The sequence below is a fragment of the Oryzias latipes genome, chromosome 4, assembly GCF_002234675.1.
Source record: "Oryzias latipes chromosome 4, ASM223467v1".
NCBI classification, from domain to species: Eukaryota; Metazoa; Chordata; class Actinopteri; order Beloniformes; family Adrianichthyidae; genus Oryzias; species Oryzias latipes.
In genome coordinates this window covers 17,702,514-17,728,926 of record NC_019862.2, presented here as the reverse complement: position 1 = coordinate 17,728,926, position 26,413 = coordinate 17,702,514, and the positions used below count along the sequence as shown (strand labels likewise).

Sequence of the window (26,413 nt, the reverse complement as noted above, 5' to 3'; positions counted from 1 at the left end):
AATTTTATTTGTATAGCTCAAATTCACAACAGTCGTCTCGATGGGCTTCGTTGTGTCTTCTCTCGGGACATCTGCTCCTGTTTCATTGCCACTGCAGTTTTGGCAGAGGCAAGCATTTCCATGTACTCTTTTATTTCGAGGGTCATCGGGAGTATAATTTTTAAACTGTTGCAGTGAATGGGAATGATGTTTTTGGCTGTTTTGCTATTTATATACCGCAAATTATATCGTTATCGCAATATTAATCACTAATATCGCAAGTTTTCCTCATATCGTACAGCCCTACTTCCTCCTTTTGGATCTTTCTTCTTAGCAGCAACAAGGCAGGAAGCATAACTCAAAACATTTTCCAGAAGCTATTTGAATGTTTGGCCCTGGAAAATACCAAACTGGATTTCAAAGAAGCCAAAAAGATGCTTTTTGTTAGAGAGATCTCCCTGATGATCCAACAAGTTATTTGCGGCCTTTTCCAAGACTGCTTCCGGGGACAAGGGCCTCATCCACGGTTTAGCCCTTTTAAAGGAATACGCTTCAAGGCCTGTTCACACCGGGACGAATTTCGCCGGCAATTTTCGCCGACGTTTAACGCCTCGTGACTAAACAAAGGGCACCAATGAGAGTGTGCACACCGAGGCGAAAAAACGCCAAGCGCCAAAAAAAAAAAAAAACGCCTCGGGTTCGTTTTTTTTTTCTCGACGCGTCGCGTCCAAATCTATTCGACCAATGAGAATGGCGCTTTTGCACACGTGTCTGGAGCTTCTGAAGTTACAGTAAAACACAACTTGGGGGCGCTCAAACACAAAACTGCCTTGCTGAGCACATATACCAGCGAAGAAGATAGACGCCAAGTAGCGTCTACACTGCCGCGAAGAAATAATGACGGACATTCTTAAATATCCCCTTACCAAGTACCAGTTGGAGCTACTGATGCTCGAAATATTCATGTTTTCTTTGTATGATTCTGACAAGCGCGTAAATACTTGCTCTCTTCTTCTGAGTGAAAAGCGACTTTAAGAATCGTAAAGTTGTGCAGCGCCACCTTGTGTACAGGAGTATTTCTGTTTACATTAAGCGCCATCTAATGTCAGGGAAAGAAATTGCATGTTCGCTCGGCTCATCGTCAGCGAAAATCGTCTAGGTGTGAACACAAAAGACGTGGCGAAAAACGCTGGCGAATAACGCCTGGCGAATATTCGTCCCGGTGTGTACGGGCCTTCAGTCTGACAAATTCAGAATCCCATTTGCAAGTCTTCTGAATCTGGGTTCCATCATAAAAGCTCAATGAATCCAATGAGGATTGTAAAGATTGTAAATCATAAACTGAGCTGTGCAAACACAAGATGAGAAAATAAAATGCTACAAGAAAGCTTTAATACGGCTTTATTTGATTGGATAGTTACTTGTATTAATTTGATTTTTTTGTGTGTGTTCATAAATACCAATTGCTTGTTTTTTGGTGAATGTTATTTGTTTAAATTATTTTTAATTACTATTATCCTAATACATAAGCTCGAGGACAACAAAAAGTGATCCAATGTGTGATTTATTCCCGAAAAAAAGATAAACGTTAAATAATAATAAAAAAAAACAAAAAAAACTTAAAGGTATTTTTGGATGTGATCTCCATGCGTGTGTGAGTTACTGAGTACTCGCTAAAACACGTGGGTTAAGGCAAAGAACAAACACAAAGACGCAGTAATCGACACGTAAAAACTAGGTCAGGTTAGTCATTGTTTGAGCTAGCTGATCCCCTAAATTTATTTTTGGTCTGACGTTTAGTAAATATAGGTGGAAAACACTCCAATGGTAAAAGCTCGGCTCATTTAATATTTCAGTTAGCCTAGCTTTCATATTCGAGTAAAGAGGATGTACTTGTTTTACTACACGGTTCCTAACTTCCTAGTGGAAAAACACCGCATGGTTGAACAACAATGGAGGACTACTAAAAATGACCAAAGGAAAACAACCTTTCTATCTATCGGAGTACAACAGGTAACACCTTCAGCAAAAACGTGTTATTACGATACAACATTTAAAGATAAATTCCACAATGACAAGACCGTACTTACTGTGAAAAGTCGTGATTAACGTTGAAAATTGGACCAACTCTAACTCCGATATAGTTTTAGCGATGTTTGCAGATGTAAATGAAGTGCTCTTCTTTCTGGGATCTCATTGGTCAATCCTTTCCGCTCCGGTGGTCCATCCTGGCATTTGATTGGGTAATTCTTGGTTACTCTTGGGCGGGATTTTGGAAGAAAGAAGAAAGCTGATTGGAGGACCAAATCACGACCAAGAATTACCAGGATTGACTAACATTTTGTTAATTCAAAATACAGTAAATAACAAAGAACTTTAAACTGTACATCAATTGTTCAAAGTAAACGCCAGGGGGGATACATACACAAAAATAAAATTATAAAGCAGAGCAAAAGGACATGTGTTTATTTATTATTTGTTTGTACTTGGGGAAATGGAATGTGAGTAAAATCTAATTTGGGCCAATAAATCAAAAAAACTTGGGACCTTTATTACTTAATTTAGTTTTGTGAATTTAATACTTGATAATAAAATCAGGAGATTTATTAAATAAAGTTGAGACGACATTTATTATCATAATTAATGAAACAAAATAAGATGCCATGTTATAGTATTGAGCTTGACTAACAAGCGGCCTGGGCAGCCACTTGGGCTTACATCAGCGGCTGTTTCCTTTTATCTCTTGCTAAAGTAATTTTCAACTTTTCTTTAAAACCAAATTTTTAAACAATATAAAATAGTAGGTCCTATTTTTGATTGTTTTACAAACTGAAAGTGCATCTTTGAATGCCTTTAATATAAAAATGTGTTGTCACCGTTTTATATAGAACTTGTTTTTTCTATGGTCCCCATTGACCATACATGGGACTGCAGTTGGACTCCTTTTCCTTGTGGAGCTGTGACCAGAATGTTAATTCAAGTCGTCACGTCCAAAGAATTTACACTGGAGAAAAATGATATGAATTTGTTTTTAGTAATTAGTGTATACCACTAGAAACATATATGCAAGAATGGGCAAAGCATGTAAAATAGCATGAGAGAAAAACTGAACTGTAAACCATTTAAAATTAAGTTAAGTTAACAATTTAAAATGTACTAGATCAAAACAACTGTAAGTGATTTATGTTTGACTTACAGTTGAAATATATAGATTAATGTCGTAAACAACTGTGCTACTTCTTTTGTATACACTCACAACTTGAGTACGAGTGTTGGTTTAAAAGCGGATCACTTTTAGCAGAAATTTCTGTTATAGAGAAAACAAAAAAATACACATTAAAAAGTTTAAAATGGCTTAAATGCAGATGCTTCTCACAAACATGACTGAACGCCAAGACAGTGTCTATTCAAAAAATTAAAAGGATTTGAAAAAGTGACATTTAATTCTTCACGGATCCATTTCCTCTAGCATCACATCAACTAAGCGTTATTGTCAAAGTATGAAGGAATATAAGAAAAATCAGCCAGATTCTGAATTTGACTCAAGCCATCCCAACAAAGAATATAAAATCAGTAAAATTTCATAAAGAGGCACTGAGACAAATCAAGTAAGGCCTTCGTCAGAGAGCAGTAGTACAAAGAGGCATTAGCAGAGAGTTGTACTTCATCATTTTTTTCTCAGCCTATAATATGATTAGACTCAATCTTCCAGGAGGGAAAGGGAAAGCAGGGAGCTTTTTCTGGCACATCTTGCAGCCACAGTGAAACCCCCGAAACCACAGTGACACACCATGTTATGCCTCCTCCTGCTTTATGGTTGTGCAGGGGAGGCAAAACTCAAAGCAAAAGTCACAGCGGCAGACACTAGCACCCCAAAAGCCAGACTTGCCACCTGCATTGAACTCTACACCCTTCATTGTGCCAACAGTGAACCAATTCACAGATTTTAGTTCCTTCTTGTTTAAACATGTCTATAGATGCAGTCATGCCTCCTCTAATCAAAGCTTCTGTGTTGTCATCACCTCAGGCTGTTCCAACAAAACAAGCTAAAAAAAAAAAAAAAAAAAGCAGCAGCAATACATTTACCATGCGGTAAAAGGATTTCTTTCAGTTGTCTGCAAATGTGCACAAAAATGTTCCTGGTTGCACACTTGGTGTCATAGCCCCGGATGGTTACCAGAGAGAAATCCTGAAATGGTAACAATATATATCGATAACAGCAATCAAATTGGGACCCAAGGTACATCGGCATGGAAACATTCTACAGCAGGGCTGCCACTCAGCCTGTTTTTTTAGCTCTTCCTGCCGATCAACTACAGCAGGGGCCTGTTTCAGAAAGGAGGTTCAACCAACTCTGAGGTTTAACTTGAACTCTGAGTTGGTCAATCGGGAGATTAACAACTCTGAGTTTTCTGTTTCAGAGAAGCTGATCGGAGTTAGGTCAATCAACTCTGAGTGGACTGATTCGGAGTTAAGCGTGCGCACCGCGACTATAAGAAGCCATTATCAATGGAGCGCAGATATCACGAGTCACCATGGCAACCGTGAAAAAAAGAGGTCTGCGTATTTTTCGCCAGCTGAACTTGACGTGCTGCTGCAGAGTTACAGTGAATATGAGCACATATTCCAGAAGAAAAGCAACACCGCTGCATCTGCAAAACAGAGACAGTTAGCGTGGAAAACATAGCTGCTCAAGTTAATGCGCAAGTTTGCATTTAAATCATTGTTATAAAATATTGACTGTAATAACTTTTTAAATAGCGTAAGGAGTGAAATAAAAATGGAGATATTTAGGTGTACTTTTGAAGTGTTATTCCTGGTGTAAATGCATGAAATGCTGCATAGTGTACAGAACCAATCTGGGGGAAAATGCATTTAATGTTGATAATGTTTAGAGGACTTTTTTGTTAACCTCCCCCTCTTGCAAACGTTGGTCAGTTTAATATTAATACATGCAATTGTGTTTTTAAAAGTGAACTTTTGTCTACTGTTGAACCTTTCGCTGCGCGAAGACTTCTCCTTTCTTTTCTCTCGTCTTTCCGACCGACCGTGGTCAGAAGCGCAGGGGAGATTTCCTTCAGGGCCGAAGGGAATTCTCCTTCGGGGTTCACTTCCCGTTCGAAACCCTCAACCTCCAGAGCGGATTAAGAATGACTCCAAAACAGTTATTCTGGGAATGACACCTTCTCTTTATTTAACTAAGTGCTCCGTCCTCCGAACACAATATATTCCACGCACACACCTCCGCTCCGTGCTCACACCCCCCCCATCTGCACCTGCACTCGCACCCCGCTCAGCACACACACACTGCAACACTACCCTTGTATTGATCGAGTGGAAAAGGTTTATATGGGATTAAGAAAGTAAGCAGTGCAAGCAAATTGTGTTTCCAAAAATTAATTGTTACATTAATCTAATTCAATGTCCCTGATTTCATTTTCATGTAGATGCAATCCTGCAGGAATTAAAAGAACATGGCAGCAGCTAAAATGAAGTATAAAAACATAATTCAATCAGGTCAAATATGAGCATGTCATGGATGTAGGCTTTGTTGACAATATTTGACATATGAAACATTTACATAGCAAGACCTAATGTTGTTTTCATTTTGTATATGTAATTGACTGCAACGAAAAACGGTAACGCTCAAACAAAAACGTATGGGGAAATGACAAAAAATCGAGTCTAGGTCTCAAAATCCTCGTACGAGGTAAATATAATTCTCTATGAATTAATGCAGCCTCCTCGTCTATTGGGTCCTCCAAAAAAGAACAAGCCATTCTTGTCACTTAGACTGTCTCTGTCTGTGTGACGGAAATTTGGGCAATGAAGGTTAAAGCGAAAAATACCGCTTCGTCTTTAAAAAGGGGAGGGGACTGGCAGAAACCTTGAGTTTGGAGAATAAAACCTGCTCCCGACCAGGTTAGGTTCACAGCATAAGTAACCATGGACACTGACTCCGAGTATAAGTTACCTCTCTTTCAGGAACGGGTTTGACTTACTCTGCTTTCTCTGGTTTAACAAACCTCCCATTCTGAAACGGAAAACCCAGGGTTTCCCTGATTCCAGGGTTAACGCACTCAGAGTTTACACTTAACCTCCTTTCTGAAACAGGCCCCAGGTGTTTCTGTGTTCTAAATAAACACCTGATCCTGGTAATCAACAGCAAGCAGTGAGGGTTAAGTGTCTTGTCCAAGAGCGGGAACCGAATCCAACGTCAGAGGTCGACTTTTGCTCCACGACAGCAACACAAAGGCTGTAAAATCAAACATCTGTAACAATTTTTAGCAACAGGGAAGCTAAATACAGTTTAGAATTCTAGCATACAAAAATAAATAAATATAAAGATAGGTCATTAAATACTATTGCAGATTAGTTGCAACTACATTCGTTTAACAAAACAAAGCTGCAGCTGCAAAGCTCACTCTGTAAACCAGACAGATGTGTTCACCAAAGAGGACAGAACCTCCTCATCATTTATAGGTTCAGCTGAAGGTTTTTGAGAAACTTTAGAACTGTATTGCTACAAACTATGAAGACTTTTTATGCTGTTTCTCAATTTTTTTTATCACTTCTTTTGTCAAGCTTTCATTTGAAACCCTTTTCCTCCTCCCTCACTGCTGTGGGCTTTGCAGCAACAGTCAAAAACTATAATTTTTTGCGTCTTTACATTTAATCAACTTAAATGGGAAAAGAGATATGTATTTAAAATGTTTGAACTGTAATTTGTATTAATTCTGGATAATGTTCCTGTTGCAAAGAGGCAACAACCATCTCAATGAATTCAACTTGCAGTTCACAACATTGACCACTAGAGGGTATTGGATGATAACACTGACTGCAATGAGGCATATGAAGGGCCGTACATAAATGACCAGTTTCTGCCAACTATTTTACATGATAAGAAAAATATCAAAAACAGTAGTAATGGACTTATGGAGCAAAAGTTTAGCTTTATATTTTATTTAAAAAACAAAACAACAGAAACAGCATTCTGCCACCATTGTTCTCATATGTTTTGATTTAGAATATAATAGAATAAACCTTAACTGATCCCACAAAGGGAAATTACCTTGTTAGCTATTAAAAAACAACAGATGATATTTGATAAAACAGCACTAAAAATACAATACAAAAAATTATTAACAATAAATACTGTCCAAAATGTATGAGGCGTTGTATGTCTAATAGCTGAGTAGAAGAGATTTGCAAAAGTTCTTTCCTGAGTGAGGTGTTATATGTGTTATGGTGAAAAGGATATTTTGTATTTCAACATTTTCTTTAAAAAAATTCCAAACATTTGTTGAAATTACGTCAACATATGAACAGCATAATTAACAGGTCAGCAACTTTGTTTAATCATGTCTGAACGTTTTTCCAAACTATTTTGCCATGATCCATCCATACACCACTGATAAGTGCTAACAACTGTTTAACATGAGTTCAAGTTGTCCAAGTTCACATATTAATCAAGTTGCCTAATTGAGGCGCAGTGAGGGGGGAGGAGTGGGGGTGACGAAGAGGAGAAGGGGCGCGCGCTGCACATGAAACTCTCCAAACGCTCGCGGCGGGACTCTCAGGGAATTCATCCGCACCGCGCTCGACCATCGTCCGATTGACATGTGGCGATGTTCCGCGCAGGATCCCAGAACGCGGACCTGTGTTGGCTGATCCTCCTGGGCTTCTCGTGCCTCCAGGAGGCCAGCGGCAGAGCAGCCGATGCAGGCGGCTGCCATGAGGTGAAGACGGCCTACATGATGCGCCAGATCGGCCCGGTGGAGCTTGTACCGGACAGGCCCGGAACAGGTCAGAAGTTTATAAAGAAAACAATAAATGTGGCTATTTAGTTTGAATTTAACAGATAACTCTTTCGTTAAGCTTATGTTTTTAATTACTTTTTTCTTCTAGTAGAGTATATATGGCAATCAGTGCTCCATCCATTCAGACTTAATTAGAAAAAATAAAAACAAATATTTGTTAGACTTTCTTTTTATTTTATGTTATTATTTTTCAAAAATAAAGAAACTGACTTTAAGCTTTATAGGTTTGTCACAGTAAAGTAAGACAACTTTCATACCTTTGACCTGATTTCCTTGTTTTAGTTTAGAAATATAACTGTTTTCTTCGTATTATCTAAATTATTTATTTTCTTTAAAGGAAAAATAAAATAGAAAAAGTTTTTAAAGCTATTTTTGCTACGTAAATACTGAGATATTTTTCAGATTTAAGCATCATATGTGGTGCAAACATAAATCCTTCAAAAGTGCAAGGAAGATAGTTTTGTTTATTTGTTTGTTTGTGTTAGTGTAGATCCAAAATGTCCTGAAAGTTCAATCTGAGTCCTTCAAAGAATTTTGTGTTCAGTCTTGTCAGTTATTCGGGATTCAAAATGCAGATTTTCTAGGGATTCATAAAGGTTATTACAGAAACAATATTTATGATACACATTTAAAAAGTAATTGTTGTTTTATTATAGCTTTTATACTAATAATAATCCTTAACGTTTGCACAAAAGTCTCCTAAAGCTCTTAATTTGGAAATATCAGATCCATCTGAAGATTAAAGTACAACAGCTGTCTATAAGGAATCAAAGTTGCACAAGTTTTCAAGTAACAAAAAGAATGATCAAAATGTATAGTTGGTTCCCAATTTGATTTGATCAATTTTACATAATGCATTTTTTTCAGCTGAAAGCTTTGAGTTATTATGTTTTTGCCAAAAAAAAACAAACAAAAAAACAGGATAAATGTTTACAATGTTGTTGCTAAAAAGTAAGTGCAAGATATGTTATCTTTGAGGACTGTTCTGACAAACACTTCTAAACAGGAGAACTTAAAGTTTGACAGGTCTGCAGTGGTGTCAGCATAACTCCGCTGTGCATTCACTCATTTCTGCTCTCCACTGATCTCCTTCATCTGCTTGGCGCCACGACTTTTCCAAAGTGTAAAGAGTGACAAAAAACATCACCTGCAAAAGCAGCATCAAGATATACTAGAATTTCCCTTAATCCTTTCAAATTGATTCATGTCATTCATAGGTGATCAAATATGATGTTAAAAAAAACATTGTTATAATTTGAGTAATACTTTGTCAGAGCTTGAAGGTTTTTGAAACATTCATGGGGAGAGAACATTGATTGGCTCTGTTTTGTATTTTTTCATATTTTTACAGGAGAGTCCCTCCGATTATGTTCCCACCCGGGACCCACCTGCTGTACCGGTAAGATGGAGGACAGCTACATGACTGCAGTTCGCACTGAAACGCAGCAGAAGATGCGCTCGTACAGTTTTGAGCTCAAGTATCTGATTGCTGGACACACGAAGGCCTACCAAGGTAAAACAACATGTTGAATCTGTTTTTATTATTCTTCTAATCCTTCTACAGACAACGTTTTAGCTTATGAAGCAAATATCAACAATATTTTTTAAGTTAAAGTTGTTTAATTTATATTGCACTTTTTATACACATTAAGATAAAATAAGATTACAGAAGAAAAATGACAAAAGAACCAAAAACAGCAACGTAAACATAATGCTACGGTCACAATGCAACATGTGAACATGACAGATTTGATTTGAAGCCTGAAATGCACACATCTGTATATTTGCATACACTTTTCATTGAAAGTGGTCACTTTAACGTGCATTGCCGAAAGCGGTGTGAACGTAGCATGACACTACAGGCATGTGACATGCATTCATGAACGCGCTAAACACGCATATTTGAACACACATTTGGCATATGGTGTTCACACTGGATTGCCGCTATCCAATACTAGCGCATAAACGTGCTCTTAGAAGATTCTTGGTGCAAAATGTCAACACAGTGCAAGTCTTGCCAATCTTGCTAATAACCACAATTTTTAATTTCTCCGTCATGATCAATTTTCAATCTGACTCCCTGATTGGCCAAAGTTCAACCGGTTTAACTTTAAATGCGTGTTTTGTACGTAGAGGTCGGTTGTAAAAACTTGGATAGCAATGCATTAACACCAGAGTTTTAAACATGGAAGCCTGAAGTGCACATTCACAAGCATTTCCATAGACTTTTCATTGAAAGTGGTTGCTTGAATGTGCCTTGCCGAGGGGCGTTGTTAATGTAGCTTAATTCCTGCAAAAGACTTTAACAATTGTTTCAACTTTACCAATATATTATTATTCACATGTACAGATGCCCCGAAGAACAGTACCCTGTGGTAAAGTGACCTGCATGACTAAACATTTTCACACACATTCTTGTTTATTTAATTCTTTCCAGTGTTTTTTAAGTCTGCATGTGTGATATCTGTTAGCATTGAGGTAACATCCTGTTAACAACTGCTAGTATGTAGAGGCCAAAAATGGTCTTAACCCTTGTGCTATCCTAGATGACCCCACCCTTGCATTGACGTGTTCTCCCTACCATGACAAAGGGGGATAAATGTGGAAAGATTTCATGTAATCAATGGACACCAGTGAAGATCACAAATCATTGAAGAAAAAAGGTTCAGCGCACGTTAAAGTGCCTAGGATAGCACAAGGGTTAAAAATGTGCGTAGGGAACGAGAGAGTTCTGAATGCAAAAATCTGAAACGCACATATATGCGCGTTTACGTGGACTTTTTATTGAACGTGGTCGTTTGAGGGCAGTGTGAACGTAGCTTCAGAGTGCGAGTTTTAATTTTGGACTAAAACGTGTCCATCTTTGTGCAGCGTTGTAGCTAAAAGCAGATTCTCCGGGTTTGGTTCTGATCCACAGTTCCACCAGCTGATTGCTTCCTGCAGATCTTTGATCTGTCACAGTATGAACTGATTTATGTAGTACCAGCAAACTCGAAAACCAATTCTAAACTAAACTGATAGCCATAAGAAAATAGGAACTAAAAACTTTATGTTATGGCTTTTTGCATCCAATTCTTCAAGGAAAAATAAATAATGACAGACTTCCAAATTCCTTAAAAATGCAATAAAATGTTGCAGTAATATTACATTCACAGAAGAAGGATCTGTCATATGCATCCCTGTCAGGCACTTTAAAGGGTTTAATAGCAGCTGCAGTTTTGATAGTTAAACAGTTTTGTCAAGAGCCCGTGGCCCCTCTGTCATTCACACTTTGTGTGTTCATCATGAAATAACTAGTTTGTGTCAGGGTGGTGGTGCAAGGCCAGCTCATTTTGTGAGGCGCCGCAGTGGCTAGCCAAACAAACAACCGATGTCCGATTGAGTCTTTGAGGGAGCAAACTCTCAGAGAGAGCAGCGGAAAACTCTGTTACGACACCCTGCTCTCTTTCTCTGTTCGTTTTTCTGTGTCACTGCGATAAACAGGTTTTGTTCTTGACCAATGAGATAGCGAAGGATGAAGATTGTTTACATTCAGTACGTATCCGCAGGAAAGTGTTGTTGCCCAGGGCAACAGCCGGTCTCTAACGGACTTCTCTCAATAGAAGGAAGAATACTCTGCTTGTCCACTTGTCTCTCACATCTATTCACTGCGGTGTGGAGAAAAAATGTGTGTGAGAGACTTGTGTGCTTCCTCAACCATCGGGCAGATTATGAGAATGGTGAATTTGGTGAAACCAAGCACACAAATACGACAAAACTGCTTTTATTTTTGTTTTGCCTTTCCCACTCCCTCCTCCAACCAATGAATTAAAGTATAATTTTTTGTGGCTAAATCATCCATGGGTTTAATTAATGCCATTCAACCATGAACAAAGAGCGAATGGTCAAAGCCCAAAACTGGAGCGATGTCCGGGAGAAAAGTAGAATTTACTGCAACACTTTTTTTTAACAAAAATCCCTCAACAATATTAAATTATAGTCTAATATGCTTGTGATTTATATCCCTTTTGTATCAAATTAAAAAAGCTTAGAAAACGCACAATTTTGTTCTCGCCTTTTAACAGTTTTTTTCTAAAGGTGTTTCTGTTGAGTTCTTCAACATACGGGCAACGAAAACCAAAATGTCCTGAAGCTGAGTTAATGCTTTTTCCATCCTTCCATTTCTTTATGCCTGCCTAATCCTCCTCAGGGTCACGGGTGTGCTGGAGTCTGTCCCAGCTGTCACTGGGTGAGAAACAGGGTACACCCTGTTATGTTTACCGCATAGGCACACAAAGACAAGTGAAAAAAAACAAGCATGAAACTTGTTCCTACTGGCAAATTGAAACAGATATGCTTTTAATTAAAATAATAAAAAAGGTGCAGGACAGCCCCCGTTCCTCAACAGCTGATCTGAGTCTCAAAGGATCCCTTACTTAAAACCCACTAGAGAAACTTAGACATGCTTCAAGTGTTTGCGGGCTCTATTTACACTCAGGGGGATTACTTTGGCGTGTGTGCATGTGTGCGAGTAAATATTTCTGCATGCTTGCATGTGTTTCTCCCGGCACTCGAAGACCTTTGTGCCCTCTCCTCCACACTGCGGCTTTTGTCCAATCACAGAGAGTAAAGAGCATATCACATGGCCCAACGTGGGGAGACTTTGCAGTGTCACTTGATGCTGGCTGTATTTGGGTTGCCATGTCCCGGACGTGGAAATGCAAACACAAGAGTTGCGCATACGAAGTGCCAGTTCGAGGAGCTCTGTTGTTGCCGAAGCCAACTCATCTGCCTTCATGTGGCCCACATAAAAAGCTTGTGTTAAACAAGATGCTCTAAGGTCATAAGGCCAAAAATGATCTACCAATTTCCTCTAAACAAAAACCATACAAGTTATCTTATAAAGTCCCACTAAAAGCCTATGTTCAACCGACTGGCTACTATCATAAATAGTTTTTACAATCAAAGATGGATGTCAGGATGGGTTTACACTGACCACACTTTTTAAATATTTTTGGCAACTGTCATCAGTCATAGACATATGGATTCTGAGAGGCTGCTGTCCTTTTTATTGGATATAGGAAACAGAGGATTATGGGATTGGGCTTCTCATTAGCACCTATCTAAAGATAACAGGGAAGTGACAACGAGCTCAAAGATGTATTAAGTTAAAAGCTATTTTGGCTCATGTGCGTTCAAAAAGCTAGTTCAAGGTCGGAGAGGACATAAACATATCTTTAAGTTTTTGTCCCTTTATGTATATTCATTTACTAGACAGTCAAATATATGCGTGTGTGGATCAGTGAGATTCTATATTTTTGTTAAAAGTCTGATAATAATGTGTCTTTGCAGTTCTAGTGAAAAAGATTAGGTGCTTATCAAAGTTTTATAGTAAAAAAAAACTACCAAGAGTAGCAACTTTTTAATTCATAGTTGGACAAATCCAGCTTGAGAAACTTTTTAAAAAACTTTTGATTTACTGCTTTCAAATTGCTGCAATGTATGTTTAGGTTTAGCTGAAAAGATATAATGCAAAAGTTGCATTTTCTTTTATTCTCTCGTTGCAGAGACCTTTGACTCGCTTGTATCCTTCACGTCTGATCTGACCAGCACTCTCTTCGACAGTGCCTACTCCACTCTTGCATCCGACTCTAGACCTCTAGTGTTGCAACTCTTTAGCGACGTCAAACGTCACTTATCCGGAGACCCACACTCCTCCCTGGACACTGCTGTGCGCCGATTCTACGATGATCTCTTCCCACTGGTGTATCGGCGTGTACTCAACCCAGGGCTCGGCCACACATCGCGTTCCTTCCCTTCCACTAATCACGATGACTGCCTGCGGATGACTCGGCAAGATCTAAGCCCATTTGGACCCCACCCCTGGCTCCTCACCAGCAGCTTGTCTCGTGCACTCAGACCTGGTCGAACGCTAAGTCAGCTGCTGAGACTTGCTGGAGAAGTTGTAAATGCTACGGAGAAGGCAACGCTATCCAGAGAGTGTGGGCGGGCCTTAGTGAGGATGCAGTACTGTTCCCACTGCAAAGGACTGACACTGATTCGGCCCTGTACCGGACTGTGCATCAACATAATGAGGGGATGTCTGGTAGGAATCCAAAAGTTCTTTGCTTGATAGACACTGTATATAGTATAATTTAGGTTTTCATTTATATTAGATTGGCTGAAGTAGAATTGTTTTGCTGTATTTTACCTCAATGCAGTAACAGAGTTTACAACAAGTGGTAGTTAGTATTTGCATCTCCAGATTGCCTGATTCTTCTTTTTTTTGCCTCCATCACAATGGGAGTTTTAAGTGCAACACTCACACCAAGCTGACATTTCTCACATTTTCTGACTTTCAAAAACTGAAGTGAGTGCAGTTCAATATATATCATGACATGACCTCTGATCTTTAACACAATCAATTTGTAGCACTTTTGAGAATGAATGTGTTTGTAGAAATACTTAAATGTTTCATTTTAAACAGCAACCACAAACCTGTGACTTCTTTGTGGTACAAAAGAGGGAAATTGATTTTTTTTAAAAAGTGAAGATCCTGGAAAAGAAAATAAGTAAAAAAAAGAAAACATTAACCCTTATTAGGGGCCTTTTTTTCTACTTTACAATTTGTTCTAATAATGTATCTTTAAAACAATTTTTTTTGTGACAATGATTAATATTCATCTTTTTAGCTTCTTTCTTTTTAATTACAAATATTTTTCATGATATAACACAATAATTCCACAATGAACTGTCCAAAGGAAACTGTCTGAATTTATTATTACTGTAAATTCTGAGTAGTAAATTTTGTCATTTTTAAATAGCAAAAATCCCCCAATAATGAGGAACAAACGGTTTTTTTGTTATATGACACAGATCAAACGTGAAGATACAAAATAAAAATGTTTAAACCCAGAAAAAAAGCAAAGAGAAATTCAAATCTTTGTGAAAAATGAATAAAAAACCAGGCAAAGCTTCTCTAATCTATATCCACTGTTCTAAGGATTAATTCCAGCAAGTTCCACTATTATGTGCCATAACTCTTGTTATGTTTGTTTTAAACCAAAATTGTCAAAACTGAACATTTTTGACACTTTCATGTTCTATTTTGAATGAAAACTGTACTAATGGGGGGGTGTTAGTGTCATTTCTATGTTAAACAACCGATGTGATTGGTAAGTACACCAGTGAGTTCAGAGACGTCTAAGGGTTCAGGGGAAGAAACTGAGAAAATAACTGCTTATGTGGGAAATTTGATCTTTGTTGCACTTATAATTATCTTTTTTTTTCTTTTTCTAGTTGGGTGTATCCGAGCTGGGTGCACCGTGGAGCAGCATGGTGGTGTTGCTACAACGGTTGTCTGGTACTTTAGCCACTAGCAGCAATCAGAACAGCTTGGAGTTAGCTCTTTTAGCTGTCCGAAACCACGTTAATGACGCTATTCTACATGCCCAACTGCATGGACCCAGGATAACAACTCTGGTAAGTAAAATAAGATTGGGATCAAATATGTTTTTTGCTTTATTTTATTTATTTTTTGTTAGCACTCTTTATATATAAATTAGACATTAAACGCATTTTAGAAAAGTTTCCTTTAACCTGTAAAATATCAAATGTGAAGCAGACTAAGCCTATCTCAGAAGTAGAAGGCCATGAATCCTCCTAATGATAAAGTCATTAGGATTTTGGACAGAGTGAGAAAAGCTGTGGGATTCTAAAAGCCTGGCAGTTGGGTCTTCTTACAAAAGCCTTGTACCTAGCTGTTCTAAAAACAGCCTCATTCTTAAGGGAAACTGGGGTTTCCTCAGTCTGTGTGTGTCTGTGCAAATGTGCATGCAAGTGTGAATGCAGATCCAGTGCCAGACAAAGACTGTGGTTGGCGGGACAACCGATACCCAGAATGCAGTTTGGTCCGAGTGATGAGAAAGTTTCTGTGGCTAATCTGTAGACAAACAGATGGCACACAACACATGCATGCATGCTCACGCTGTTGGAGGAAAAGAGCCACTATCCAACTCCCAAAGAACACGGTAGGCTTAGAGGAGTAGATTCCTTAGAGGTAAACAAACAAACACAAGCAACATTGCATAGCTAATTGTGACTTAGTAGAAATGACTACTTTACAGATTGTTTTAACACTCCATAGTCCACTTCTTAAAGTCGGGAGAACTCAGAACTCAGAAACATTCAAGTATTTTTAGCTTCAGGTAATCGTGTGCCCTGTTTACAATAAAAACTTTCACTACTTAGGACCAATGCGTGGTCATCACATTGTAGGTCATACTACTAAAGTTGTTAATTCTGCTTAACTGGGACCCTGTGGGGACATGTGTAGAGGGTTAGTTCAAATAGTAGCTTGGATCTTAAGAGGTTAAAGATCAGCAGGGGTCTATGAGAGATTCAAGCATTTTCAGTAAGAGCAGTGGTTCCCAACCGGTACCAGTCTGACATTACACCAGTCCGTGGCCGGAAAATGGCTGGGGACCACTTAGAGAATTGTGATTTTAATTTTAGTTGGAGAAATGTGTTTCAAGTCTATCTCTGTTATATGTATTTAAATGTGACAGATGACATGTACATTCAACTAGTTTTGCTGCTGTTGAGTTTCAGATTAGCAGTTCAGGAGATAAAACTGCAGTTTTTCATAAAAAAAACAGACACAACAATGACTGTATATTAATTTAGGCAAATCATTATAATGAGAGTTTACACTATAAACTTCAGTTGTGTCCAAATTCCCTCACCTCTCATTACTGAGAACACTATTTAGGCATTTACTATTTTGTAAACCTTTCCAAATCTACAATTCCAAAATCCAGTTCCCTAGAAATTTCGCAGACGTCTCTGTGCAAAAACCAGTGTGCATTGATGCACACTAGATTAGTGAATAGACCACAATGCATTGCGTTTAAACGATTTTCAATTGAAAAAAAAGGATTTTAGTTTTTTGAAAACCATCCAAGTTTTCATCATCAGAACATAGTGGATTAACAAAAATCTTTATATTGATTAGGTTTTTACTTTGGGAAATCAGTTTAAAAAAATAGTATTGAGCATGGTGTCGGACTTGCTTTTAAAATCCAAGGCTCCAGATATTCCTGCATTACAGTATATTGCTTTTTTTAGTAGTAAGGGAGTAGGGAAGGAAATCGGACATAGACTTAATGTGCAAAGTCAGTTACTAGATAACTATTTTTCAAAAGCAACATTAATATGAGAGACTCAGTATGAGTCTGGAGTGATTAATACATCTTTTAGGTCAAATTATATTTGAGGGAAAAAAATGTGCTCAACAACCTGACAAAGTTAAAGAAAAAAAAGTGTTATCTGTGAATAGTAAAGGTCTAGGGACATTTTTAATTTAATTAAATTCAACTCAGTTTTATTTCTATTGCCCGATAATACAACACAGTTGTCTCAACGGGCTTCACTAATTGTACAAAACATAAAATCAGTTATAAAATACAATAGCTGATTGCTAAACTAAACTAAACAGGCTAAACTAAATTTGCCATCCCTGGCCTTAGACCCTCTTTCTCGGAAAGAAAAAGATCCTAAAGCAAACTGATTCCAGGAAAAAAACAAAGCAAAAACCTCAGGGGTGTCCACATGAAGGAGGGATCCTCTCCCAGGATGGACAGGCGATGTACCAGAACTGTTAAAGAAGAATGAGCTATTTAACTCTACAACTACAGTACATTTACTTTTATGAAACAGATGATTATCCAGCTAAATGTCTTTTGATGAACATCACATGGTGGATTGTACACTGAAATACACTAGACAATAGACCTGCCCCCACTTTTACAGGTAGAAAAGGTGTGTGGGTCCCAGGTGCCAGGTCCCATGATCTCTACTGAACATTCATCACACTGGCACACAACCACTCGTGAGACTTCAAGTTTTAAGAGGTCACAAGTGACTTCACCTTCTTCCCTTCAGCAGAGTTTGCAGTCCAGAAAGTGAGTACATTTGCATATTAGATTACCCTTTTATCCTTGCAACATGGCAAAAAGATAAAAAATAGGCACTGGGGATGACACATGGACACAATGATTTATATATTTGAAATTAAACTTTAAAGTTGATTCTTTTGTAGGTCTTTACCACTTAAAAGTTCAGGAGGGGGTAAAAGCCGGAGCTTGAAAAAACTGTCAAGGTAAGTTTTGTCTTATTTTTTTACACTAAAGCACTAAATGTTAAAAGCAAAACAAAAAAAGTAGAATTTTAATTACATATGTTTATCAATTTTGTTGCATTTAAATTTAGGAAGACCAAAAACCAGGTTAATATTGAATTATACATGTTTAAGATAATTTCACATCCAGAAAACAGACAGAAAGTAAAAAATACATTTTAAACATGGTCTTTTGTTTGAATCTTCAGATCAGCATATGCCACGATTCAGTTTCATAATTCTCTATCTAATATATGTTTTATATTTTTAAACTTAATCTTGAAAAACTCGTTGAGGAAGAAATTCTCTGTTGTATGACCACGTAGTGTCCCACCATTGGTTACTTCAAAGGAATTAATGCATTGTGTATATTTTCACACCTTTTTTTTTCTTTTAGTAATTCAGTCAGTCAGTATTAATACTGGATGCTAAAAAAAAAAGGTTTAAGTGGAACTTTTTATGAACCAATGGAAGTTTAAAAGTTGCTGTAGTGAAACGCATTTAAGAATATTCCCAGTGAAAAAAATATTGTAAATATTTGAGCCCTCTGGACTCATGAGAGATCTTTTTATTTTTTTTGTAACGACACACTTTACAGCCTATTATGTGATGATGATGCTGTTTTCAGCAACAGATGATCTCAATAAATAACAAAACCATGTATCACCTCCAACTCTTCCTCGCATTCAGCTGTGACAACTCTATCTTATAGGGAATTTGAGGGCTCTATCCAGCGGTACCAGTGGTTTTTTTCGGAGTTACCAGAGATGCTTTGTGAAAGTGAGATGGAAGTTGAGCAACACACATGCTGGAGCGGCCAAGATGTTGTAGAGAGGTATGTGGCAACACCTTCTTAAAATTTTTCTTGTACTGAACTTTTTAATCAAAAGCAGTCTGAAGACTTTTGGAGAAATCCATATTGGTTGAAGTAAGAAAGGGAAATCTGATTGCATGATAAAATAATAGCCAAAGTAGTTTTAAAAATCTGACTTTTTAAAGGCTGATTTACACTGGTCCATCTGCGATGCGTCTCTGTTGTGTTGCTATATAAAAATAGATTGTTCATTACTCAATCGGAGGGCTTACATTGCCTCTGTCATGGCTGTTTATGACGTCCGTCCCTTTGCAATACAAGCTTTACGCAAGAGTTCTCTTTCCAGTCCGTCGACTCTGTCAATTTCACGACAACAAGCTAGAAAAACAGGAAACAGGTCAGGGTTTTAAAATAAAACCTATAGTTATATGTTCAAAATAAAAAAATATTAAGTTTTTGTTATAAATAAGGTGATGTGACCATGCAATAAAGCATGTTGATCATTGAGTGAAATTACAGTTAGCTTCATTTACTGTTTATTGATTTATTTAGTGTATTTATTGTGATTGTGGTAAATCCTGCAGTGGAATTTTGTGTTGTTTTTTATGTCTGGATTTGGTGTTAAATGCTTAAAAAAAGGACAATGGATACTTATTGGTATTGGTTGACACAATTAAAAAGGGTTAGCAAATTGGATAATGGCGAAATTCCAAATTGTGCTTCCCAGAATGTTTTTTTTTTTGCCTGAAAACTGCTGAGCAACCAGTAATGTGCACCTGTAAGTGTTTTAAAGGTCCAGCCCTGCTTTTTTTGATAGTCTCAATTACAACCTTCTTGTCTCTTAAACTGCAGGGAAAAAACATCCTCCATCATCCTTCACTCTATTTGCATGTTTAGTTTTAAGTGGAAATGAAAGTGGCGTATTTGTGGGTTTCAGTGCGGCTCCTCGTGTTTGCCAGGGGTGGGGGGCGGCGGATGAGGTTTTTAAGGTTACAGGGTTTGTTGGCGGTGTCTTTCTCATGGTGATTACATTGGCAGCTTAAAGTGGTAACAGGACAAATGGACTCGCACACTACATGCTCATACAATTCTTGCACGCCTCAAATACACACAGAATGTGGACTGAGACTTTTGACAGACTACTGCACACATGCTCATCCAAAACACAGGCAGCTATGTACACAATGTGTGGCTTCCATGTAAACCAATTTTCTATGATAAATGGGACTAATAATAAACATTTTATGAGCTGTTAAAAAGGGATGTTTAGTCCTTTAAGGATGTTCTACTCAAACTGGCTTTGTTACCAATGAAATGCAGTCATCTTTTCAATATGACTAAAAGCTTTGCCATATTTTTATTATACTCAAGAAAATCATAGGAGATGCACAACATGAGTTTATGTCAAAGAAGATCAATTTAGCATCAAAAACATTTATTCTGGGGGGGGGGGAAAGAAATACCAAAAAGAATTTTATTTCGCAATCTTAATCTTTTTTAGTTTGTTTTCATTTCGCTATTCTAGTTGTTAAGACTGAAGCTGGCATGACAATATCACAGGAATATGTTATGGTCTTTAATTCTATTGGGTAATTGTCATATTTTAATTGCACGAATAAAAAAGAAACAAATATATTTTTGTTTGCAGTTTCCTACTGGGCTCAACCAAATGTCATGCATACTTCATTGAAAAAGAAGCATAAAAATAATAGTTTGCAAATGGATGAATGAATGAGCAGAGATTACCCAAAAGAAAGTCGTAAAAATCATAGGACTTAGTAAAGGCCAGATATATTTATTTAAGACCTTCTAAAATGTTTTTTTCCCCCCGGGCCACTTGCCTGATGGGACACACCTAAAACTCTTTCTTTGGAAAGTATCCAGATCACTTTCAGAACATATGCCCATTCCACCTCTATTAATTGATTTCCTCACCCTATGTACAACTACATTAATACATTTACCAGTCACTCCTATTCAAACCTATAAATGAAGTACAAGGCAAACAAAACCGGAGTCATTATCAAGTAGTTAGTTGATTTTCATCTTTTTTAAATCTCTACCAGTCACCATGTCTTGTATCTAGGTTCTTGTCCTTTTGGTTGTGATTCATAAACCCTAAAAATGAACAGATCATGGAATAAATCTAGAGCTTTTTCTTTGCGTAGGCGCCTTCATTTTAAAAGACCTTCACAATGGCTGTTTTACTGCAGGCGCTGTACCAATCTACACTCAAGCTTTCCTCACTTTTGAACAAAACCCTTAAGATACTTCAACTGTCTACTTGATGCTTTCCACCTGGTGTTCTAAAAACCCACTTGTTGCAAACCAATCTTTTTTGCTTTTCTAATGTGTCACTAACAGTTTTAGTTGATCCTCTGCTTACCCAGAGGCTGTGGGTTTTTTTTCACTATACAACCATATTAACTTTGTGGTTTTTGTCTTGTTCATAAAAACAGACTGGTGGAAGAATTTTGTATAACATCAAATGAGAGAGGTTTGAAGATTGTGCCTCTTTTCTTAGTTCATGTACTGTTTCCAGGTTTGGTGTTTTTCCCTCTGTCACTGTCTCAACTGGTTTGATCTGATTGAATTTGTCTGGGAAAAGTCAAATTCTTGTTTTTCAAGCTCTGTTTGTACAATTGTAGCACAGCAGTAAACCTGCATATCAACATACAATAAGTTGGGTAGCACCTCTAGCCTATATATCTCATTGGTTAGAATATCCTCTGAAAGAAATATTTCTAATTATTATTGGACCATTTTTGGGGGTGGGAGGGGGGTATAAAATCTGAAACAGAACAAACTTGAATTTCTGATTTTGTGACCAAATTTATTTTAAACTATAAAATTACAGTATAAAACAAATTAATGGAAGAATTGTGAATGATATCTGTTATCAGCGAACCCCAGGAATCTGGAAATCCCACAGCTGAATACACTTGTTATCCTTTGTAAAGCGCTTGGTGAAGTTTTTTTCACAGGCGGAGAAGAGATGCTGCGCTTTGGCCTGTTTTGGACAGCAGCCAGTCTGGGGCTCCCTGACCTCTTTACATTTTCTTTTCTCTTTCATATGTCATCTGCCCCTTCATTCATTCATTTAACTATGCATCTCTCCATCCTTCTATTCAGACCTCCGTTTATCTCCTCTCAGCTTTGACCCACTGCACTTTAAAATATCGGTGCAAGTGAGAGAGGTGGAAGGATATTAACAATAAGGAAGGACTGGACTTGATATTCCACAAGAGAAGTGCTATTTTTCAAGGACAGTTTGAAAAAATAGTCTCATAGTAATTTTAGCCCTGATCCTTAAAAGGAGATGTATATCAAAATTGTTAGAAGAACAGTGGTAATGTAATCAGGAACAGATTTCTTTCCCCTTTAAACTCCCTGACATAAAAGTTAGGCATACATTTATTGCTAAAAATGCTTAGTTTTCACTGCAAATGCTTTTAGATATAAAAAAAAATAAAGGAAAAATATGATTTCAACAAACTGTCCTGCTTTTCTGAAGAATTCAGAGGGTCAACAGTCGCGTCAGGCATGGGCCTGACTATTAGTTCTTCAATGATGTCTCTCTCTGCCAGCATTCGTTAGCATGAGACTAATAACTTTAGCGCCTTAATAAAGGGCAGTGCTTTCTGTTTCCTGCCAGGAATACAATCTGATATATCTGATATATATATATATATATATATATATATATATATATATATATATATATATATATATATATATATATATATATATATATATATATATATATATATATATACATATATAATGAAAATAACAATGGAGAGCAGTTGTGATGGTATGGATGTAGTGTTGTGGTACATCAGTTGAAGAGTTCCATCTAAATTTTACAAATTCCAAATTTAGTTCAATTCAGCTTATTTCCTACTCTTTATGAATATAATACTAAACCAATAAATGAGTTTATGTTGTGGAAAAAGTTACATGATGGTTCATGGACAGTCGTCTTATAGGCATCTACCTGTATTAGCTCGATGCTTCCAGAAGAGGGAGGCAGCATATCACTGTGCTGTCTACGTTTTCCTGCCACACCTGCCGCCGCCTTAGGTTTTTCATGCTTCAGACAGACAAAGATTTACATCAGACTTTGTATAAAATCTCAAGTAAAGTTTGTTTGGAGTTCAGAGATTAGGTTGTTTTTGGGTGGAGGGAGAAGCAGGGAATTAAAAAATACATGAAAGGTGAAAGTGACTGAGTTTTCCCGTCCCATCCAAACCGCAGCACATATATTATCTCTGACTTGTACAACAAGAAGGGCAGGCGTTGATATGCCTCAGGTGTCGACTCTTGCCATGCTTTGTGTGTTTAAAGAGAAAGTGCCTGTTTGATGAACTCCACAGGAATTCACCCAGATTTACGACAAAGGTTGTGGCAATAAAATTACACACCTCCTTCAGATCTGATCTGCACAGTTAACATCATTTTCTCTAAATTATGCTGAGTCTGACAACCACGATGGTTTAAGCATTCGCTGCATGGATGAGTCACACAGTGATTTAGGAGTATGTTCGTGTGTGCACGTGTGTGTGTTCCCATAGGTAGCAGCATTGTCAGTACTATGCTGGGGATTTATATCTTACACTTCAGATCTTATTAAATGTCACTCCATCACCCCTCTCTGAGACTGTGGTGCAGTCTCTGCAATAGTATCATCCATAGTCAAACACACACGCACACACCCCATCTATAGCTCTTTCTTAGCTCTGACAGCTTCAAAATCCATTCATTGTGGCAACAGATATTAGACTGAAGGAAACCACTTCAAAATACACAAATTTTGCGCAAATAAGTGTTTCTGCACCATCCAGAGGCAGGTAACGACAGTAGCAAAGAAGATAAGAATAATATGTAGATGTATTTGTCAAACAATATATAACTTTCCATTAAAAAGTAAGTGGGAGCATGGTCCAAACATTTCACTTTGCATCCGTTGGTTTCCTGTTTATGTTTTTCTTTTCTAGTTTTATCTCTCTAAACTTAAAAGTCTAATTTCGCCTCATGTGCAAATAATTTGTTGTGTTTTAAAACATGAGCAGTAATATACTGCTGCTGGCTCTGCATCTTTATTTGCAAATTAGAATAGGTATGAGCAGCCACAGGGGGGATCTGTCACTTATTCAGCATATCATTGCTAATGTTCACTTCAGGCACCTTTCCTACATCAGTAATTGATTTCTCAATAAGATATATTGTACAGTCCAATCTCCCAATTGCATTAGTAGGCATATTATGAAATTATGAATCGATATTAGGCAGGAAAGATGCTGCTTTAACTTTTGACTATTATTCATCATTTTGACGTATTCAGTGATTCTACATTGATGTATTGCATATCTGACTTAAGAGTACTTTTCCTTCATTGTTGGTGGGTCAAAGAAATTAAACCTAAAACATATTTATAAACTATTTTAATGTCTAAAGACAACGAGAGTTTAAGTTGTTTTTCCCCTTAAAGACCCACTCCAATAAAAAAAAATCAGGTTTTTGGTGTTTTTAACATGTTCTTATAGCATTTTTCTATTGCAAAATGGAGGAAGTATATTTAGAAAATTCATCTTAAAATTGCATTTCTGGGTATTTCTTTATCTAAATTATTGTGAATCAGAACCAGATGAAAAGAAAGTCGTCTAAAAAAAAGGGATGTGTGACTCAGAAAATGCCCTGAGCGGACCACAAATTCTCTGTGGGGAAAGTGGGGTGGGGTTGCGCCGCCGGAACGGTCCCACAACTCAGGCGAATTTCGAATAAACTACTGCCGCTCTGCTGAAACTATGTCCTAGAAAGTGGCAGGTTTTTTCATTCTGTCAAAATCGACATAATATAATTAAAAGACCCCTGGGAGCACTTTGAAAATAGCTCAAAAGATGATTGGAGTGGGACTTTAATACCAAGTTTAAGAATGACATTTTAAGAAATTGCCATCTTTTTCTTTAATCTTTCAGTTTTTTGACTTCATTTGGGATTTGAGCTCTGAGGTTCATTAGAAGAGATAATTACCAATCCTACCACCACATGTTTATGATTTGTTATCTTGGCTTAATGACATGCAGCATTCGTTGTTTATCAGCTCAGAAATGTCTGCCTTGAACATTATTGAGTTGTTTTTGTGCCCTGAAAAACGTCTCAAAGTACAGAGTTCAAACTCAGAGCTGCACAGAGATGTCCTTTTAGCTCCTCCCATCTGCCTGTCAAGCCTGGCGACATTACGATTAATAAAGACAGGTATAATGATGACAAAAAAGTTTGAGTTATTCTACAGCAGGGTACATTGGTGATAGCACATGCCTTGGATATGCGGTTTTGAATTTGATCCTTGGGATCCTTGCTGCAGTCTAAGGAATCCTGGGATTTTCCCACAGGGAAAAGTCTGTGGTTTTTAATTGCTCTTTCATTTATTCTTTTTTTTTTCCATCCTCTTTCAACACCCTTTTCCTCTCCTGCTCTCTTTCTCTCTCTTCTTTAATCCTCCTCCTTGTCGTCATTTTAGGGAACATTTTCTTTATTCCTTCCATTAATTTGTTTGTGGTACTTGCATCCCAACATCCTGTTATTAAGTTGAATCCTTCTTTTCTGGGCGAACATATGTGTTTTTTATCAGTACATTAAAGTCTCAGTGAAATGGCAAGTTCAAATCTTTGTGTAAACAAACATAAGGAGGTCTTCACCTTATAATTTAATGTGTTCACCAGGGCTTCTTGATAATCAACGCAAGACTTTGCATGAAATGTGTGTTGTTTATGTTGCATTACAGGAAAGAGATCCAGGCGATAAAGTAGGTCACATAAGAAGAGATTTGTTAATGCAGTGTAATTGCTGGTTAAAAGATCAAAGTCAGGGAAAGTATTTCACTTCCTTCAGCCTAAACTGGGCAGAGCAAGCAGGCAGCACACTGGGCTTCAGTACATGCAGTGGTATGTAATGCCCACTTTAGTGACAAAGAGGTTGTGTACACATTTTTTGTCCTTATAGAATGATGTTGTTGCATCAGTTCCAGAATCTGTTAATACAAGTGCTGAGAGAATCCATGTGAAACCTTGATGAAACCAATTTGTTTAAACATTATAATTAATCTAATCTTTGAAATATTTTACACACAAACTTTATCTTTCCCACATTTAAAATAGACATTATGGAACTCTTAAATACAATTCATGCAAGTTGTATAGGCGCACTACAGTGAAAATTGAGTTTTTGATGTTTTCAACTTGTTCTTGTAGCATGTTTTTCTTGATGGAGGACATATATGAAGAAAATTAAGCTTAAAATTGCATTTCTGAGTACTTTGTACTACTGAGTACTTTATTCAAATTGTTGTGAATCAGAAGCAGATGCTAAGTTCCTGTTGAAAAAAGCTTGTAAGTGTGACGTAGTGGCTACAATGGCAAACCACAAGCTCCGTGCTCCACTCCATTCTGATGCATCCATCTTTGTTTTCCTCGTCTGAGGGGCTGTGGTAAGCTGGCAGGAAAGCACGTAAACAGATGGATGATGGGAAAAGGGCGGACTTACTCCATGCCAACATCCCCTTTCATAACCCAGAAGTGAATTTAAAATGAACTACTGCCGCTCTGTAGAAACTATAAACCATTTTGCCTAAAACGGCATAAT

At 37.5% G+C, this 26,413-nt stretch overlaps 1 protein-coding gene across 1 annotated transcript in view; it reads left to right on the top strand.

The window, feature by feature from the left end:
• The first annotated feature begins 7,502 nt into the window (after positions 1 to 7,502).
• The window catches only part of LOC101170581 (glypican-5), a 53,764-nt gene continuing 34,853 nt past the window's right edge, over positions 7,503 to 26,413 (top strand). The window contains exons 1-7 of the mRNA XM_011474169.3: positions 7,503 to 7,785; positions 9,151 to 9,312; positions 13,346 to 13,884; positions 15,078 to 15,260; positions 17,589 to 17,740; positions 17,878 to 17,937; positions 18,668 to 18,790. Coding sequence (XP_011472471.1) covers positions 7,608 to 7,785; positions 9,151 to 9,312; positions 13,346 to 13,884; positions 15,078 to 15,260; positions 17,589 to 17,740; positions 17,878 to 17,937; positions 18,668 to 18,790 — 1,397 coding nt within the window. The 5' untranslated portion in view covers positions 7,503 to 7,607. The remainder of the gene's footprint in view (positions 7,786 to 9,150; positions 9,313 to 13,345; positions 13,885 to 15,077; positions 15,261 to 17,588; positions 17,741 to 17,877; positions 17,938 to 18,667; positions 18,791 to 26,413) is intronic.